This window comes from Ursus americanus, chromosome 31, assembly GCF_024610735.1.
Source record: "Ursus americanus isolate L20-20 chromosome 31, mUrsAme1.1.p, whole genome shotgun sequence".
NCBI classification, from domain to species: Eukaryota; Metazoa; Chordata; class Mammalia; order Carnivora; family Ursidae; genus Ursus; species Ursus americanus.
Genome location: NC_142157.1, coordinates 17028705 through 17046834, shown reverse-complemented (window position 1 = coordinate 17046834; position 18130 = coordinate 17028705). Strand labels below are relative to the sequence as shown.

Below are 18130 nucleotides of genomic sequence, written 5' to 3'. Positions count from 1 at the left end.
TGGAATGACTCTAAGGCCTGGAAAAATCCAACTCCTTATTTTGTCTTTATTTTCACAACAGTCCTCTGAGATAGGCAAGGCCAGGTGCATTTTCCCACTCGAAGATAACCAAACTGTAGAGTACAATGGAATTAAGCAATACACAGGCTCCTGCCTAAAGCTTCCTCTGAGGAAACCAAAAAGGGCAATTTTCAAAGACTAAACTTCTCCCATTACTTAACATCATTATCATAGACTTTCTGTGGTCTTTGAAATAAGGTAGAAGTGTGTGTGTGTGTGTGTGTGTGTGTGTGTGTGTGTGTGTGTGTGTGTAGGCGGTACTGTGTAACAGCAGGGCCTATGTTCTGCCACTCTCCAGCCCTTGGATATGTCATTTAGCCTCTTTGAGCCTCAGTTTCTGTGTCTATAAAGTGAGGGAGAATAAAGCAGGGGAGAGGGTGAGCTGAATGAGAGCTCTACCACAGACCTTTTATAACGCTAAGAACGTGTTTACTCGAAGGCACGGCGCACAGCTCCAGGACCTGTAGATTCACCTCAGAGGTGGGTCGGTAAGCTGCCCAACAACAGTTCAGTCAGAAAGGTATGACCACTACCTCAGCAGAGGCATAATGATGGTTTAACATATCTGGGCCACGATGAAAAAGAAGATGGCAATAGTTCTTAGGACAGCATGAAAAGAACACTTCATAGATTCCAGATATTCTCAGGACAATTTTGGCAAGAGCGAGAAAACAAGCTGAGAGAAGGAAGTTGAGGCCATGTATTGAAAGGAATCAGTGAGTGGCCTCCATTCAGTCTGCTATGTAGCAAAACTGAATATTGAAATTCTCTCAGTGTGCTTTGTTCTGTCACAAAGGAAAAATGAACCACGATATCATACAGGACAGTCGGCGAGTTTGGGAGGTCAAGAGGAGGAAGGCAGAGAAGCAGAGCTTGGGAGGGACTTTTGGGAGCCCCCAGAGGGTCCCTCTATGTGTAAATAATGCTCATAATCAAAGAGCATGACAGTTGAAAGCAACCTTGGAGATTATTCCAAACCATTCAATTTACAGGTAAGAAAACAGAATCCCAGGGATGGAAATGACTTGCTTGCCTTAGTGCTTGAACATCTGAGTGGGACGATGTACGGGGAGGGCCTTGCAGGGGCCTCACCCAGAACAGTCGGCCTCCACCCCTCCCGCCATTGCTGCCTCCCTCCCAGCCTCAAGAGTCCGGTGGGCATTAGCAATGGGACTATCGATACAGTCTTCTGTCGTGACAAACACCTTCTAATCACAATTTAGAGCATGAGCAAACTGGCACAAAACCAAAACTGTCTTTATGTTTTCAGTCTCACCAAGTAAAAATTAATCATCGGTAACGGCCTCAATGCTAATGCAGCCCAGAGTCCTTAATTTACACTTTCATTAACATGTGTACAAATCCATCCTGACTCATTCTAGGGCTGTTCATTACTTGACGTGAGGCGGGTAGGAGTATAGGAGCTGTCTTCTCTCAAGGCCAGAGCTGAGACTGATGCATGTTTGTGCAACAAGGCTTCAGGACAGGGAAAGTGTGTGTGGGTGAGCCCCGGGCTTCGAGTCAGACAATTCCTGTGGCACAGACGGAGCAGAAACCTGCCTAGAGCTTCATACTTCTGACAGTCCTGTGCACGAGGATGACGGTGTCACTCCTAAGAATTCTTCACATTTCCCCCCCCTTTTTTTTAAGATTTTATTTATTAACTTGTCAGAGAGAGAAAGATCACAAGCAGGGGAGCGGCAGGCAGAGGGAGAAGGCTCCCTGCTGAGCAAGGAGGCCAATGAGGGACTCGATCTCAGAACCCTGGGATCATGACCTAAGCCAAAGGCAGACGTTAACTGACTGAGCCACCCAGGTGTCCTGAATTCTTCACATTTCTCACCATGTGGCACAGTAAGTTTTAATTAGTGTCAGTTTTAATTAGTTCACATGTTCTGAGAATTGCTGGAGGTTTTCATTCTCTTTGGTGACTGGCTTCTGTCTTTAAAGACTATCCTATCCCTGGGTTTTCCCTGCTTAAAACTGTAAGGGTTTCCTTGGCAAAGAATGCCAAGGCTGAAAGAAGTAATCCTTTACTCTGGGAATATGAAATGCTAGGTCACTCTCCACAATGCTAAACTGGCAAGAAAGGAAGAAAGAAAAGAAAGAAACAGAAAAAGAAGTTAAGACAAAAATCTGCAAGTTTGGACAAGATTTATATGGTTCATTCCCCCTTCTGATTACTGCATGAGAGACTATGGACTCTGAGAAATAAACTGCGGGCTTCAGAGGGGAGGGGGGTGGGGGAATGGGATAGACTGGTGATGGGTGGTGAGGAGGGCACGTATTGCATGGTGCACTGGGTGTTATACGCAACTAATGAATCATCGAACTTTACATCAAAAACCAGGGATGTACTGTATGGTACTAACATAATATAATAAAAAAAATATAAAAAAAAAAGATTTACATGGAAGAAAGAAGGTCCAGCTGAAGACACCATTTTTTTTTAAAGATTTTATTTATTTATTTGACAGAGATAGAGACAGCCAGCGAGAGAGGGAACACAAGCAGGGGGAGTGGGAGAGGAAGAAGCGGGCTCATAGCGGAGGAGCCCGATGTGGGACTTGATCCCAGAACGCCGGGATCACGCCCTGAGCCGAAGGCAGACGCTTAACCGCTGTGCCACCCAGGCGACCCTGAAGACACCATTTTTTTAAAAAAAAAATTCTGTCTCCTCTTAACCATCTGATTTAAAAGACCAAGTCTAAGATGAAAATCTGATCTAACCGAAGGCCTAGAAAGCACAGCTTATAGGGCTGGTTTAGTCATCTTCAAGGTAATTCCCATTTCCAAAGTAAAACATTTACTCTCAGGAATGTTCACCATTACCTACCTGTCTGTGTGTATTGAGAAAGCTGCCAGGTAAAATTACCCAATGACATCTACCTCGAGGGTGGAGCCCTACTCACATTCCCTCATTAGAAAACAGATTCCTAAAAAAATAAAAAGGAAGGAAGGAAGGAAGGAAGGAAGAAAGGAAGGAAGGAAGGAAACAGATTCTTTGTCATGGACAAAGCCATATATTCTGAAATAAGGTGCCATTTTAAAAATTCAAAATCTGGGATTCCGAAACTCTCAGTTCAAAAGCGTGAACATGCAAAACAATGTGCTTTCTGGATATTTGGGGTCAAAGTCACAGCACAATGTAAAGGCGATCTAGGGCATTCAATGTGTGGAGCGTCCCACGGGCCTTCTGAAACGTCCTCATACATCTTCCCAAGTCTAGAAGCCATCAGAAGAGAACACACTCACAAACCCACTAAGTACACACTCATCAGAATGTTCTGAACATCAAAACCATCTCTGTTTAGTTTGTTCATACTTTTATTTAGTTTACTCATATTTTCTCAGGTTCGCATTGACATAAGCAGATGCCTGATGACCTTTCAAGTTCCAAACAGGGATGATGGTGAAGCTGGGGGACGTTATAACATGACATCGGACAAGGGAACTTTAAAAACCAAGACTGTGAATTTGGGCATGTTAATTTAAGCTCTTTTTGCCTCAGTTTCCCTATCCACAGAAATAATGATGAGGGTAATAATAATAGTAGTCAAAAGTTTGGGAGTTAAATCAGAGGAATATAAAGTTTTAGAACAGTGCTGGGAATAGAGTAGTACTCAATAAATAGTAGCTGTTATTACAAAGAGCGAATTTCAACTTGGAAGATATTTAGAAGTGCAGATCAATACTGATAGATGATTCTGCAGGTTGAGAAGTTAAAAATGAAGATGGACTTACAGAACAAGCTTCTCCCAATTTGCTCTTGATTCCTCTGGTCCCCACCCCAGCCAAGCCTCTGGTTTGTACCCACTGAGAATCGAGAGCCACACAGTCCATTTACCTTTGCAGGTTATTTCCTTACAGCCCTCCTTAACAACCACTTAGATTTTTACAAAAGAATTTTGGGGTGCCTGGGTGGCTCAGTCGTTAAGCGTCTGCCTTTGGCTTGGGGCGTGATCCCAGGGTCCTGGGATCGAGCCCCACATTGGGCTCCCTGCTCTGCTGGGAGCCTGCTTCTTCCTCTCCCACTCCCCCTTGCTTTTGTTCCCTCTCTTGCTGTCTGTCAAATAAAATAATAAAATCTTAAAAAAAAAAGAATTTAAAACATTTTATAAAGAACTTTCAAGTCAAAAATTGCCAACCCACAAGGTCTTCCTTCTGTCCTTGGCCTCCGTCCATCAAAGGGGAAAGGGGGTAGGACAAGTCTCTAAAGAAACAGAACAGGGGAAGGCGGTCGGGAGAGGTGGGTGACTCCTTCCTGAGGAGGAGGAGGGGAAGGGGAGGAAAGTAGACTGACTGGAGATGCCCATGAATTTGAAGGCACAGGGGAGGGAAAGTCAGGGGAGCTCCATGTGCAGGCCTCTGTGACCTCGAGGGAGAAGCAAAGCTAAGGGAGGGTGAGCGGTTGCCGGCTAAAGATGAGGGCTTGAGGAGAGGGGTGGAGGTTTGGAAAAGCAACCTTGGACCGACGGTCTGGAAAGTCATCTGTGTAACGCGCTGAGTTATGGTGACATCCACAATCCCATTCAATGCAGAGCCCTAAAAGACTCAACTCAACATTTAAAATATGGATCAAGAGACATTGATACAGTGTCTTGTTACCGCCACTGCCCACAAAATTTTCTCACAGGACCCAGGTCTCAGCATGTAGGGCAGAAACAGAGTGACTTAGAAGGCAAGGGCATGGAGGCCTCCCAACTCCCCTCCTCCAGCCCTCACTCTGTTACCTGACTATCTGCAAAGAAAGTTAGACTTAACGTCTCTAGGTTTCCTTCTTGCTCTACTAATTATACTCAGTAACAGTTACTGCTGTTAGTTTGTAGAGACGTAGGAAATGCACAATGATTTGCTCTTAGTTTAGGGGGAAAATCTAATCACAAATGTAAACGAACTGAACGATACACGCTGTATTCATTGGCCGTTCATTCATTTCATATTATAAACTATGTAATTCCTCGAATTCACTTGTCCTAAATGGGAATACTGATATCATAACACCCAATCAAGAAAAAGGCAGCCAAAATCAGTGGTGGGGGAAAATTAAAATCATATATTGAATAAAAAGTAAGCTTCAACCGCATTCTTCTTCCTTAATAAGCTTTACTGAGTTATAACTCACATACCATACAATTCACCTCTTTAAAGGGTGCAGTTCAATGGTTTTTAGTATATATACAAAGTTAACCATCACCACAATGAGTTTTAGAACATTTTCATCACCTCAAAAAGAAACCTGTACCCATTAGCAGTCACCCCCATTCCGACGCCCACCCTCCAAGCAGGAAACCATTATCCGCTGCCTTACAGATTTGCCTTCTGGACATTTCGTATAAACACACTCCTACAGTACACAGGCATCTGTGACAGGACCAAACTTTCTTCTTGAAAGTCCCTAAGGCGACCAGCTGTGCTAGCTGTAGACCCTGGGCGTCTCTGGGCGAGTGAAGGGACATTATAGGCACGCTCTGCTCGGTCCAGTGCAGTGGACACATTATGGCCAGCAAATGCTGCTTCTTAGCATGCTCCTAGGCTTGCTGGGGAGTTGGGGAAAAAATGAACTCTCTGACCAAAACTGAAGGTCTAGGGCAGAGCTATTAGGTGGAAGACAGGTAACAGTATGACAATTTAGTCATTTTTTGCTTGCCTCTCTTGCCTCGTGGTAAGTGAACTTCTTTTTACCATTTCCATTCTGCATAGCCAAATACATGGCTGTCCCCAAACTCAACAGCCGTGTTTGAAGCTCTGGTGTCACGTCTGCCCTCGGCAGGAAATAAAGGAAGATAATGAGAGATGAAGCTCACTCTTCAGTGGCCTTCTTAACGCTTCTAATTGGAAATTTATTGTCATTTCCCTTAAGAAAGGGATTAACGGTGCCATCCTTCCTCCCCGCTCCTCTGAAAGTCTACACTGAAGATGTTTATTTCCGCAGTGGGAGGTCCGGGATTAGTGGGGCCTCCAGAGGGTGGAGGAAATGTAAAGGTCAATTTCATTAGCTAATTCTTGCCACCGATCTTCTATGCCTCTCCTGAAAATGTCACGATTTAGTAACCATTACGGTCCCCTGTGCATTTTTAAATATCCAAGCATTCTGAATACTGAATTCTCAGTCTTATGTGTTTTTGGATTTTTTGCACTTTGATACGGGTTTGTAGTCCTGTTAAAAATCACGTATGAAAAGTTTTCATTTTTCATCAACAGAAAGGCCACCTACAATCAATTCCGCCATACTCCAGTGTATAAAAGCCACCACAGTGCAAAGGGAACATGTCGATATTGTATACGAGAACCTCGGCGACTGTCATCTACCGGAGATGACTTAATAACAGATTCAGAGAGTTGACAGCTAGGAGGGCCTCAGCGAACATCACGTCCTTTTCCCTCGTTTCACAGATGAGGAAACTGAGACCCACCAGGAATAAGCGACTAGAGACAGCCCACAGCGTCAGTCGCTGAAGATCCAACACTCTGACCAGCCTCCTTGCTCCCAGGAGATGTTCTTTTACCTAACCCATGCCACCTGTTTCATGGACTTGAAACCTGGAAGCCGATCGCTCCGTGCTGACAACTCAGGATTACGATTACATGCCTCAAATCACAAGGCCAGAAGCCAGGAGCAACCGCCCGGCCAAGGCTGCTTTCTGGGTTTGCATTTGACATATCTGTGAGAGCACAGATGGTCCTCTGACCCCGTCGGAGAGGTAAAGACCAACATGCTAACTTGAACATCATCATCAAGGATTTATTAAATGCCCACTGTGTTCAAAGCTGTATGTTAAGCTCTTCGGGAATTTCAAAGGAAGTCTGAGCTGTGATCCCAGGCGTAGAGTGGCTTTCATTAAGAAGGGGAGCAAGACACACTGCAATTTAACACTTATCAATAATGAAACAGCTGAGAAAAGAAAAACACAAAAATGAATGGTGATGGGGCGCCTGGGTGGCTCAGTAGTCTGCCTTCAGCTCAGGGCGTAATCCCAGGGTCCCGGGATTGAGCCCCACATCAGGCTCCTCCGCTATGAGCCTGCTTCTTCCTCTCCCACTCTCCCTGCTTGTGTTCCCTCTCTCGCTGGCTATCTCTCTCTCTGTCACATAAATAGATAAAATCTTTAAAAAATAAAAAAACGAATGGTGATGATCAGTAGAGTTGCAGGAACTTCACAGAGCACCATGAGATCTCCTTTAAAAATCTCAGGTTGGTCCCTGACTGACATTAAAATGCCAGAGACCTGTGCCTGGGGATCACAAGAAGCAAACACAACATCTAACCTGGATAGGAGCGCCTTGTGGCAGGGACGACTGTCAGCTCTTGGCTGGAAATCACGGGTCATAACCCAAAGTGGGTTCAGTGTGAGGGAAACAAAGGCAAACAGGAAGCCTGAGTTCTCAGGTGGGGACAGTCTGCGATGGGGACAGTCATTGGTTCAACTCACAAGAAGGAGCAGAAAAAGCACAAGAAAAAAACCTGATGATGTTGATAGGTTGTGAGAGAGTTTTCCCAAAAGTCTGTCAGGAGATTGTCCAATGTGAGAAGAGCACCTTTGGTTTTCGGCCCAGGAGGAGTTTCTGTCCGATACGCACTGTGAGGCCCACGGAGGCTCACTGGTGAGGCCAACAGGTGTGAGGAGAAGCTGTGAATGAGCAGGCTCAAGAGACACAGCAGTCACAGAGGAAAGAAAGAGCTCATATGGTTCAAGGAACAAGCAAATGCCAGATGGTGACAGTACAAGTAGGTCTGTCGAGAGATGAGCACCCACAAGCCAATCCCTCCCAGGTCGGGCCAGTGCCCCTGACCCTGGGCACCATCCAGGCAGCCCACCACATGACGAGCAAGATCACCTCTACGTTCAAAAGGCTAAACACTCAACTGCATCTTCCGCTCTCTCCTCACCCTTTCCCAAGCTTTCCCTCTCCTCTCCCAGCCTCTCAGGCTCCAACACCTCCACTCCTGTCAGGTTTCTCTTCCCCACACCTTGGGTAGCTACTCTCTGCTTGACCCTGTCAATGCTGAGGGCCTTGCTGTATGCCTCTTCAGACTCGCTAGGATAGCTCATAGCCTCCTCGCTGTGTTATCTCTTTTATGCATTCTGTACGTAACCACCTCAGTTATCTTTAGAAAATCCACATGTCATCACATCATTCCCCTGTGTAAAATCCACAGGGCTGTTCTGGGGCTGAAGAATCTGAGGGAAGTCTGCAGGCCGGTTTCCCATCTTTATCTCCACACTCCCACCACCATCGAGTTGCTTTGCATTTCCTGAGCTCTTGCACCGCCATGTTTTGGCCCAGAAGGTTCACTTCCCTTGGTTTACCCCCCCCCAGCCCTCCCTCCTCTTCTGCCACAGATATTTCCTAAGTGGCTGCCCAGAGCCAGGCTGATGCTAAACTCTGGGCCTGTACCCCTAGACACATGAGACTCAGTCCCTGCCCTTCGACAGTTCAAATGGTTTTTGGGAAAATCTACATTTGAAAACACAGCGATAGGCTCTGTATTCTACAGACACTGGCAAGTTTTCTCCCCCAAAGTTCCGTATCCTCTCAAGGTCTTAACACTTTCACATTTTATTTTTAAACTTGAAACTACAACATCAAAAGTTTAAAACGTTAGCTTTTAAAATTAATTATTTTAAAATTAGAATTCGCCATTACAAATACAAAGAAGACGACGCATCAAATGCAAATAATGAGGGATTCTAATTCAGGAGACGCGGTAGGGGAAAAGTAAACCTGGTATTATCCTCCACGGAGAACAAGAGGACTCAGTTTCAATTATGTGGTGGGTTGAGGCTTAACTGCACCATCTCCATCCTGCAGAACTTTTTGGTTTCTGGTGGGCAATCCTCTCCCACAGCTCAGAAACTTTAAGTGAAGTCTCCTTTTGACTTCCTAGGCCTGTTGTAAGAGGTTCTGATAGTCTGAGAGACTGGAAAGAGGGATGCAGATTTGCTTGGAGAAGAGTAAAAATCAAGATGTCTGGGTTTTTGTAAATCTCATTAGCAACTCTACAGAATCTGATACAGAAGAGTTAAACAAACAAACACACTAACAAAAGGGAGCTCCTTTGCCCTCTCTTCCCTTCTGCACCCCTATAATGTCTTGCACAGAGCTGAAATGCAATAGGTACACATAACACACACCGAGTGGTAATCGTGCATAAAATCCTCCACCGAAGGGGGACCGGAGCTTTGGGGGGGGGTGTGGGCAGCAGAGGCAGAAACAGTATCAGGAATAGTGGAGACTTCCATGGGTGCACTCATCTTCAAAGATGCCTCATCTTAAAATATGGTAATGCAGAGTCACGTTGGTCCAACAACGATCAGAAGAACATAATTCAACACCGAGCCTCTTACAAACCAATGAAGTAATTTTAAGACACACTAATAAAGTGGAGAAAGTTCTGAATCTGGAAGCATTGGACATACCTACAAAGAGGCGTGTGTGTGTGTGTGTGTGTGTGTGTGTGTGTATGTTAAGTGATACTCTTATTAATGATGAATATTCTAGAACCTCTGTTTGAATTTGTCTTTAACAGCAAGAAAAAGAAGTTTTATTTTTAAAGGACATTCCAGAAACCAAAACCAGGGGAAAAGATACAAAGGTTTATGGTAGGAATGCTCTTCAATTCTTTTCAAGAATTTGGAGTTTGCGGATAGAGGTCAATTAGGTAGGCTGATTACCATGTTCCACTTTTATCAGATTCATCAATACTGACTTTTTTCAGGTGCAGCAAAAAGGCATTCACACACACAAGGCAGGTCGACAGCATTTATCCCTTCGATTCAATGTGAAGGTCTGAATACTAAATGAACCAGACAGCCGAGCTCCTTATCGCCACATTGATTTAAAGCCACTCGTCCAATAAGCAGGCACTTCAGAAAAACAAACACATCAAGGCAAAGCAAAGCAGTGTGAGGCCTGGTCCCTTCTAGCAATGTGGTGCCATAGTCTAATCTCACTTTTGAAATCAGATTGAGAAAGAGTATTTAATTTGGTACTACATATGTCAACCGATCACACGTTATGTGTGATCAGTGCAATGTCTGGGCAGTGGTGAGTTGATGTGCCCAGCAGCTGGGATAACAGTCCCTCTAGTCCTGGCCTATGCCCACTGCTGGGCTTCCCAGGACCTTCCCAGGACCACAGCACCTCCACCTCCATCCCAGTAATGCCCAGTGGCCCTCAAGGTACAAACTCAGAGCCGGAGCTGGCACACTTCCTCCATTTTTCCAAACCAAGTAGCCAACAAAGTGGGGAGTGGAGCCCCACATTTATGATCTCGTCTTCAGTTTCAACTCCGAGGTCTACCCCTACGGAAAATTTTCTTAAAAGTAGAGATCTTGGGAAAGGAACATGGGACTGGGGAAGGAAACCAGCATATATCTCTGGTTTACTAAAGTTACTAAACACCCACCTTTTCTTTTTCTTTTTTTTTTTTTTAATAGAAATACAGTTGCCAAAGAGAAAGCAGCAATTTAAATGCCAAAAGCACTGGGCGTAGCTGAGGAAAGGAGCGGTGTTCAAATGATTAATTATACTCACACCGGCTCTCTATACTGATCTCTCCTGCTAAGACCTTCAGAGACTTGCCAGTTAGTTACGTGAATCATCCTCTACTTGCCTGATTTGCCTTTGAAGCTTGTAGTCAGCAATTTGCACTTACTGAAATATCAAGTTACATGGTTTTGTTTTTAGGGGGGAAGAAAGGTGAAGGAAAACTGGCTCATATCTTGGTATTTCTGCAACTAAACTGGTCATTTTGGGAAATTCTAGAAACTACTTTCATCTGTTGCAGTACAGATTTCAGGCTGGAAAGGGTCCATTTCAGATCTCACTTAACAGGGCTAATTCTGGGAAGACATTTAAGAACTTCATTTTGGTAATGAATTGAGGAACCTAACAATATTCTGTACTATAGGCTCTCAAAAGCCAGTTTCTGTGAAATGCCAGTGTAGCTGATTTAAAAAAAAAAAAAAAAAAAAAAAAAGGAGAGGGACAGAGGGAGGAACACACATGAGTTTAACAGGGGAATCAGGCAGAGGAGATTTTCTTAGGACATCAAAGCTGTCAGCTATTCACTCCTTTAAAGTACTGTTTGTTTTCATAGGGCCTCTTTAAATGTATTAAGCAGTTCTTAACGTAGAGTCATTCCTTTTTTTCTTTTATACAAACCTTTTTTACTATTCCAAAATTTATTCTTTAAAAGTGACTTATTGGGGTGCCCGGGTGGCTCAGTCGGTTAAGCATCTGCCTTCAGCTGAGGTTGTGATCCTGGGGTCCTGGGATAGAGCCCCATGTCGTTGGGCTCCCTGCTCAGTGGGGAGTCTGCTTCTCCCTTCCCCTGCTCTTTTTTTTTTTTTTAAAGATTTTTTAAAATTTATTTATTCGACAGAGATAGAGACAGCCAGCGAGAGAGGGAACACAAGCAGGGGGAGTGGGAGAGGAAGAAGCAGGCTCATAGCGGAGGAGCCTGATGTGGGGCTCGATTCCAGAACGCCGAGATCACGCCCTGAGCGGAAGGCAGATGCTTAACCGCTGTGCCACCCAGGCGCCCCTCCCTCCCCCTGCTCTTGTGCTTGCTCACTCTCTCACTCTCAAATAAATAAATAAAATCTTTTTAAATAAATAAAAAGTGACTTATTTTTTTAGCAGTAAATTCCAAGTCTAAGTTTGACTGAAATTCTTTCTCTTACACATGGGGCCCAAATCTGAGCGCTGGCTCCACCAGTTTTTTTAAAAGCAAACCGAGCGCCCACTTGACTCTGTTCCACTTCTCTCCAGCTCTCTCTGGGGTGCACCCGAGCCTCTGCTCAGAACCCACCTCTGTGGAAAACTCAGCCCTGGTCCACAGAGGAGAGAATGTCACTGGCAGCCTCGCTAGCATTGCTTATTCAAAACCTGGCAGCTTGGAAGCTTCTTGTAAGCCTGAGTGAGCATGCGAGAAATTCTTGAAAACTCAATAATGGGGCAGGGCAGGGTGGAGAGGCCCACAATCTTTAGGGAAGTGTACTCAACTAAGCTCAATTTGCCTTAGGGACCGTATTCTTTAAGAGAAAATACAGGGTAAGCTATGTCAGTGTTTAACTTGTAAGGCCACTCAGGGTGGCAATATGGCACTTAATGCAGGATAAATTAGGATCTCTGATTTGCGGCAAATGAAAGAAAGTGTTTACTAGATGTGAAGGGATTTAAAACGCTCAGTGCTTTCACAGTAAAATGAATAGACTGTCCTAAAAGACCAGAAAGTAGCCCTTGCATCTCTTAACTCAGATTTTCTCCTTCTAAAAAAATCCTTGTGGGGGCGCCTGGGTGGCTCAGTGGGTTAAGCATCTGCCTTAGGCTCAGGTCATGATCCCCCGGGGTCCTGGAATCGAGCCCCTCCCTTGGGCTCCCTGCTCAGCTGGAAGTCTGCTTCTCCCTCTCCCTCTGTCCCTCCTCCCCACTCATGTTCTCTCTCTCTCAAATAAATAAATAAAATCTTTTAAAAAAATCCTTGGTTTTGGGCGCCTGGGTGGCACAGCGGTTGAGCGTCTGCCTTCAGCTCAGGGCGTGATCCCGGCGTTATGGGATCGAGCCCCACATCAGGCTCTTCTGCTATGAGCCTGCTTCTTCCTCTCCCACTCCCCCTGCTTGTGTTCCCTCTCTCGCTGGCTGTCTCTATCTCTGTCAAATGAATAAATAAAATCTTAAAAAAAAAAAAAAATCCTTGGTTTTTACCAATCTGACTGGCTAACTGATGCCAGGTCCTTTCTCAGGAGAAACGACCATGGATTAGCACTTATGGCAGCACCAGGATCTCAACTGGAAAAGTCAAATTTGAGAACGAGGCATATATAGGAAGAAAAGCAATGGTGCACATTTTTATGGGAACCAAGAGCAGATGACAGTGCTCCCCAAGGCATTCCCAGGACTGGCAGGCTCCTGCTGGTGACAAGAGCTCTGCGGTCACTAGACCATGACACATCGTAGCGCACAAGGCGTGGCCTCTGACAAAATGCTGCGAGCAAGGGTCAGGTTCGGCCAATTTGAAAAGCAGCAGATCAATCAGAACAAAAATAAAATTTCTACGATTGCTACGTGGCCGCTGCAAATACAGGAAATGTGAATTCAAGACACACATACGCACTAGCACAGGCTGCTGACACGTCTGACAGCAGAAATCAAAGGAGGCTCTGCTGGCAGGACACTTGCTGCAAAATCAGAGTGTCACCTAGAACTCTCGCGTGTGTTCCCTTCCCAAACAATAATCTTTTCCTGCCGACTGCTAAAATCATTCTGTATAGAGTCTCCTAAATAAAAGAGCCCTTGACTTCAGAAAACACACTGAAACATTCTTACATAAAATGAAAGTTACTATTATATAATTACTTGTAATGAAAAAAAATGCAAGTCCTGTTTTACAGAGCAAATCCCATTTGAAGCAAAGGTTACAAAAGCAACTCACCTGGAAATCCTGATCGTCGATGCCAAACCTCTCCCTCAGGTTACGGAAAACCATCGGGCAATATTCCTTAAACTTGAAGTGGCTCGGCATGTTTTCTCTGAAACAGTCACAATGTGGAACAAATTTAGATGTACAAAATGTTAACCAGACCTGAATCTGCCACCATCTAGGTCCACGTGTAGCCAAGTGCCTGCAGTTGCCCATCCCCAGAAGGCATGGCTGGGCTTCATAGGATCGACTACGACCCACAGTAAATCCAGGGGACACGGGGACAGACCGGTCCCATTCATCTCCTCGCACCACCCACGGGCCCTGGGACTAGATGACCATTCTAATCCCGACCAGTCCTTACAGCCGCTTCCCCAAGGACGAAGAAGTGGAAAGAGAAGGGGCCACAAGGAGGGAAAAAGTGAAGGGACAGCAAAGAACTTGGGAGGCTGGGGACGGGCAGCAGAGCGAGTCACAGACGTGCTCCCCACACTCCTCTCCTCCGGGACTTGCTGATTAAAGCTTGCAAAACAACACTATCTCTCAGTCCTTGAACAACCTATTTGACGCTATATATAAGTACCACATTCTAAATTCACAGAGGAAAAGTCCCTCCAAAAGGTCAACCTCTAAACAGTAGTAAGAGAATTAACGCATCTGCTTCCCATCAGAACAATGATCACATTAAGAGAGATCGTAATTCCCTCATGTGGGAGGGAATTCTTGGAGGCTCATCCCACTCATTCAGAATTGCTTCCTCCTTTGTGTACATGTGTGTACACACACACACACACACCTCTACTGTCGTACTTTGTACACCAAATTATAGTAATTTGTATATGTGTCAGGTTCCAACCACCTGCCGGTGAGCCCCCTGTGGGCAGGGCCGTTTCTTACACTTCCTCGTACCCCCTGCTCTCCGTGGACAGCTAATACATTACGTGCTCCATATGACATCTAAAATGACATGCAAACGAAGGAGAAATAGTCTCAAGGCCCAACGTGGCATCCAATTAGGTTTTATAAAAATGTACCTTAATTCTTTCTTGTTCTATGAAGGAGTCCTTCCTGTTTGTGAAGTGGGCATTATTAGAGTTTTGTGTAAGATAGCTGAGGTCCATAGCTGCTAAAAATTCCAAGCAATTTACAGCTTCAAACATTTAAATTGTAATGAGAATATCACTTTTAACATATAAGATATTCATAGAGAACAATATGCCATATGGCAAAAGGATATTACCCAAGAGGGCCTGCTGTTGCTTTTCTGAAAATGACAGATGGTTATGTTTATCACAGGATTAACTTCATCAGCAAAACTTTACTCCCACCCATTGAAAAATAATGTGATTATAGAAATTCACAAAAATCATGCTCCTGGCAGCCATGTCAGTCCTATAAAAGGCCGTACTTGTACTTACTTGTTAAAAAGGTGATTGTCCACCTTTATCTTTGAATAGGCTTTGAAGTCATCTGGCATCAACATAACAGGGATTTGAACATGGCTCAGTTCATTGATCTAGAAAAATACAAAACAAATGGCACAGGTCATTACTATCTACGTGGAATGTGCTTGACTTGAACACGGAGCTCAGGAAGAAAACCCAGTAGACACAAGAACCTCCCGCCCACCTTCTGCTCCTATCCCAATCCGTCTCTCTCGTTGCCCTCCTCGCTCCCCCTTCAGGCCTTGCCACTGCCTCCACCTCACGTCTAGCTCCAACTCCCACTGCTCATCTGGGTCCCCGCTGCTGGGCTTGCAGGGGCCTCCGGGGGCCAGTGGCAAGGGAGGAATCCTGGAGGGTGAACCCTCATGGCCAGCTGTCCCTGCTTCTCTCATTTATCTTCCCGCTGCCCCTCCAGCGCCTCAGCCCAGAGCTCCTTTGACCACACGTCCGGGACGACTACTCCCTGTAAAGAAAATGCTATCTGAGAAAGAGGGCTTTTAAACTTCTGACATAAATATTTGTTGAATTAACGAATGTGACCATTTCTTTGAACGTCTGGGTACTCAAAAAGCCACACTGTCATTCATGTGATCTGTATCTTTCTTACAGGAACTACGTTTAAAAATAAGTTTTGGGGCAAGGCATGAATTTACCAAGAGAGCAGCCTTCGTGAAGGAGGGGACGGAGACATACAGCCCTGGGACTGAGTAAGAGGGAGATGGGTTTGAAAGGGGTCAAGACCAGAAGTAAAGATGTGGTTACAGAAACAAAGGGTTGGACCCGGGCGCCAGGGTGGCTCTGTCGGATGAGCGTCTGACTCTTGGTTTCGGCTCCAGTCATGATCTCAGGGGTCGTGAGGCAGAGCCCCACGCTGGGCTCTATGCTGGGCATGGGGCCTGCTTAGGTTTCTCTCTCTCCCTCTGCCCTTCCCGGCTCATACTCTCTTTCTAAAATAAATAATTAAATAAATAAAATCTTAAAAAAAAAAAAGAAGAAGAAGAAGAAGAAAACAAAGGGTTGGACCAAGTTCTATCTGAGTTCCAGTGAATGGCAGGAACAGCTTTTGACATATGACTTTGAAAAGGCTGAAGTTTCTCTTGGTTAATTATTTTTTCTATCTTGGCTCCCAAGCTATACCTCCCTTGTTGCTACTAATAAAAACCACTTTAGAGATTTATACTTCCAGTAAATTGAAGATTCTCAGAAGGGTTCTCAGTTATAAAAACAAAACAAAACAAAACAAAGGAAGACAAAGGAAAAAAATGAGTTCTTTGATAAAGCAGAGTAGTTAACACATTGCTGGGTTCAGAGAATGTAGAGAAAATCTTCAAGATGCCTTCCTTCTCCTAAAAAGAGTCTAATCCACGGGGAATGCGATGACAAGCAAGCATGAATAGAGCTGTTTCTCTGAAGATAAATACCAATTCTGACAGTTAGGTGGGTCAAAGGAAAGCTGGGGAGCTCAACCAAACACTTCAAACCTTAAATGAGGACCCTCGAAGGAAGTAAAAGGAGTCCCAACAGCTGGTGGAAGTAAATGCAAATGGTGTCTGGGGAAAAGCATCCCCAACGCAGGCCTCCAGGAGTCTCACAGATTCAGTTCAACCAAACATGAGTGCACAAAGATAATGAGAGGGGGATTCAGCAGAAAAAGAAATTATTTTCATGACTTCAGCTATTAGAATGATCAGATACAGAAAAGAAAACAAAAACCGTGTGTAAAACGTATGAAGAAGTAAAAGATGGACTGGCAACAATGAGTAAACTATGAGACTTTCCAAATGACCAGTCAGGTTGAAAGAGAATCCAATAAAACTTTTACAAAATGAAAACTATAATTGGTGAACAGAAACTAGAAGAAAGAGCCCCTCGTGTAGGGCTTCGGCAACAAACTGGATAACTGGAGGGGAGATCTGAGGAAGTTACCCAGAATAAACAAAGAACGAAAATGTAATATATAAAGAATGATTAAGGAAGAAAAAAAAAGGAGAAAAAGAATGTTTACGACAGGGGGTTTGGAGTGAGATTACATGAAATGTTAGAGGAAGGGAAGAGAGTATGGGGAAAAGACAATATTCAAAATAAATGGCTGAGAATTTCCCACCACTGATGGAGGTTATAAATCTATAGATACATAACATGCAATATACACAAAAATAGTCTAAGAAGAAATCCACACCTAGATACACTGTAGTTAAACCGAAGATACCAAAGTCAAAGAGAAGAAAAGTGGCCAGAGGGAAAAGACAGAACGCAAAGAAGGAATGACAACCAGACCGACAGCTAACTTCTCAGCAGCAAAACTGGCAGCCCAAAGACAGCGGTGTATCTTCCAAGTGAAAAACGACTGCCCACATGACCTGTGTACTGTGGTATAATATATTTCTGGTCTACTATCTGGGTTCCTGGCAGGAATCTAAAAGCCTTGGAATTTCCAGAGTGACAGGAATATCTTCCTGTCATAAGGTGCCCTTTATGAGCACCCCTGAATTTATGGTAATGAGGTGACTCAGGGCGGGGCTGTCACCAGAATGACCATTAAGTACAGCTTTGGCACGGTCAGCCCTGCTCACTGACCTCACGGAAGGGGAAGGAGGTTGCTAGAGATTAAGTTCCATAAAAACTCTTGAACAAGAAGTGGTGAGCTTCTGGGCTGGTGAACACATCCACGTGCCAGGGGGATGGCACACCCCAGGCACATGGGGACAGAAGCTTCTGTGCTCGGGACCCTTTTGGGCCTCGGCCTATGTCCCTCTTCACCTGGCTGTTCATCCGCATCTCTTATAATATCTACTACGGGAAAGTGGTAAATGGGCATAAAGGTTTTCTCTGAGTTCTGTGAGCCGCTCTAGCAAATTCATCAAACCCGAGGAGGAGGTCGTGGAACCTCTGAGTTAGAGCCAGTAGGTGAGAAGCACAGGTGACAGCCGGGGCTTGTAGTTGGCGTCTGAAGGGAGGGCAGTCTGTGGGACAGAGCCCCTAACCCTTAGGATCTGATGCTCTCTCCGGAAACGCAGCGTCAAAATTCACTGCTTTATGGTACCAAACAAACATATGTGGGATAGACCCACTAAAACTACCTCCCCAAAAATGAGAGCAAATTAAAGGCTTTTTCATAGAAACAAAACCGAGAACTTAGCAACAAAGGACCTCACTAAGGAAACGGATAAGTTTTAGAAGCATATTATTTAGATTG

General features: G+C 44.7%; 1 protein-coding gene across 1 annotated transcript in view; it reads right to left on the bottom strand.

Moving 5' to 3' along the window:
• Positions 1 to 18130, bottom strand: part of PIP4K2A (phosphatidylinositol-5-phosphate 4-kinase type 2 alpha) — a 173961-nt gene that overhangs the window by 53164 nt on the left and 102667 nt on the right. Inside the window, exons 2-3 of the mRNA XM_045787164.2 lie at positions 14908 to 15005; positions 13502 to 13598 (exon numbers count right to left, since the gene is read on the bottom strand). Coding sequence (XP_045643120.2) covers positions 13502 to 13598; positions 14908 to 15005 — 195 coding nt within the window. The remainder of the gene's footprint in view (positions 1 to 13501; positions 13599 to 14907; positions 15006 to 18130) is intronic.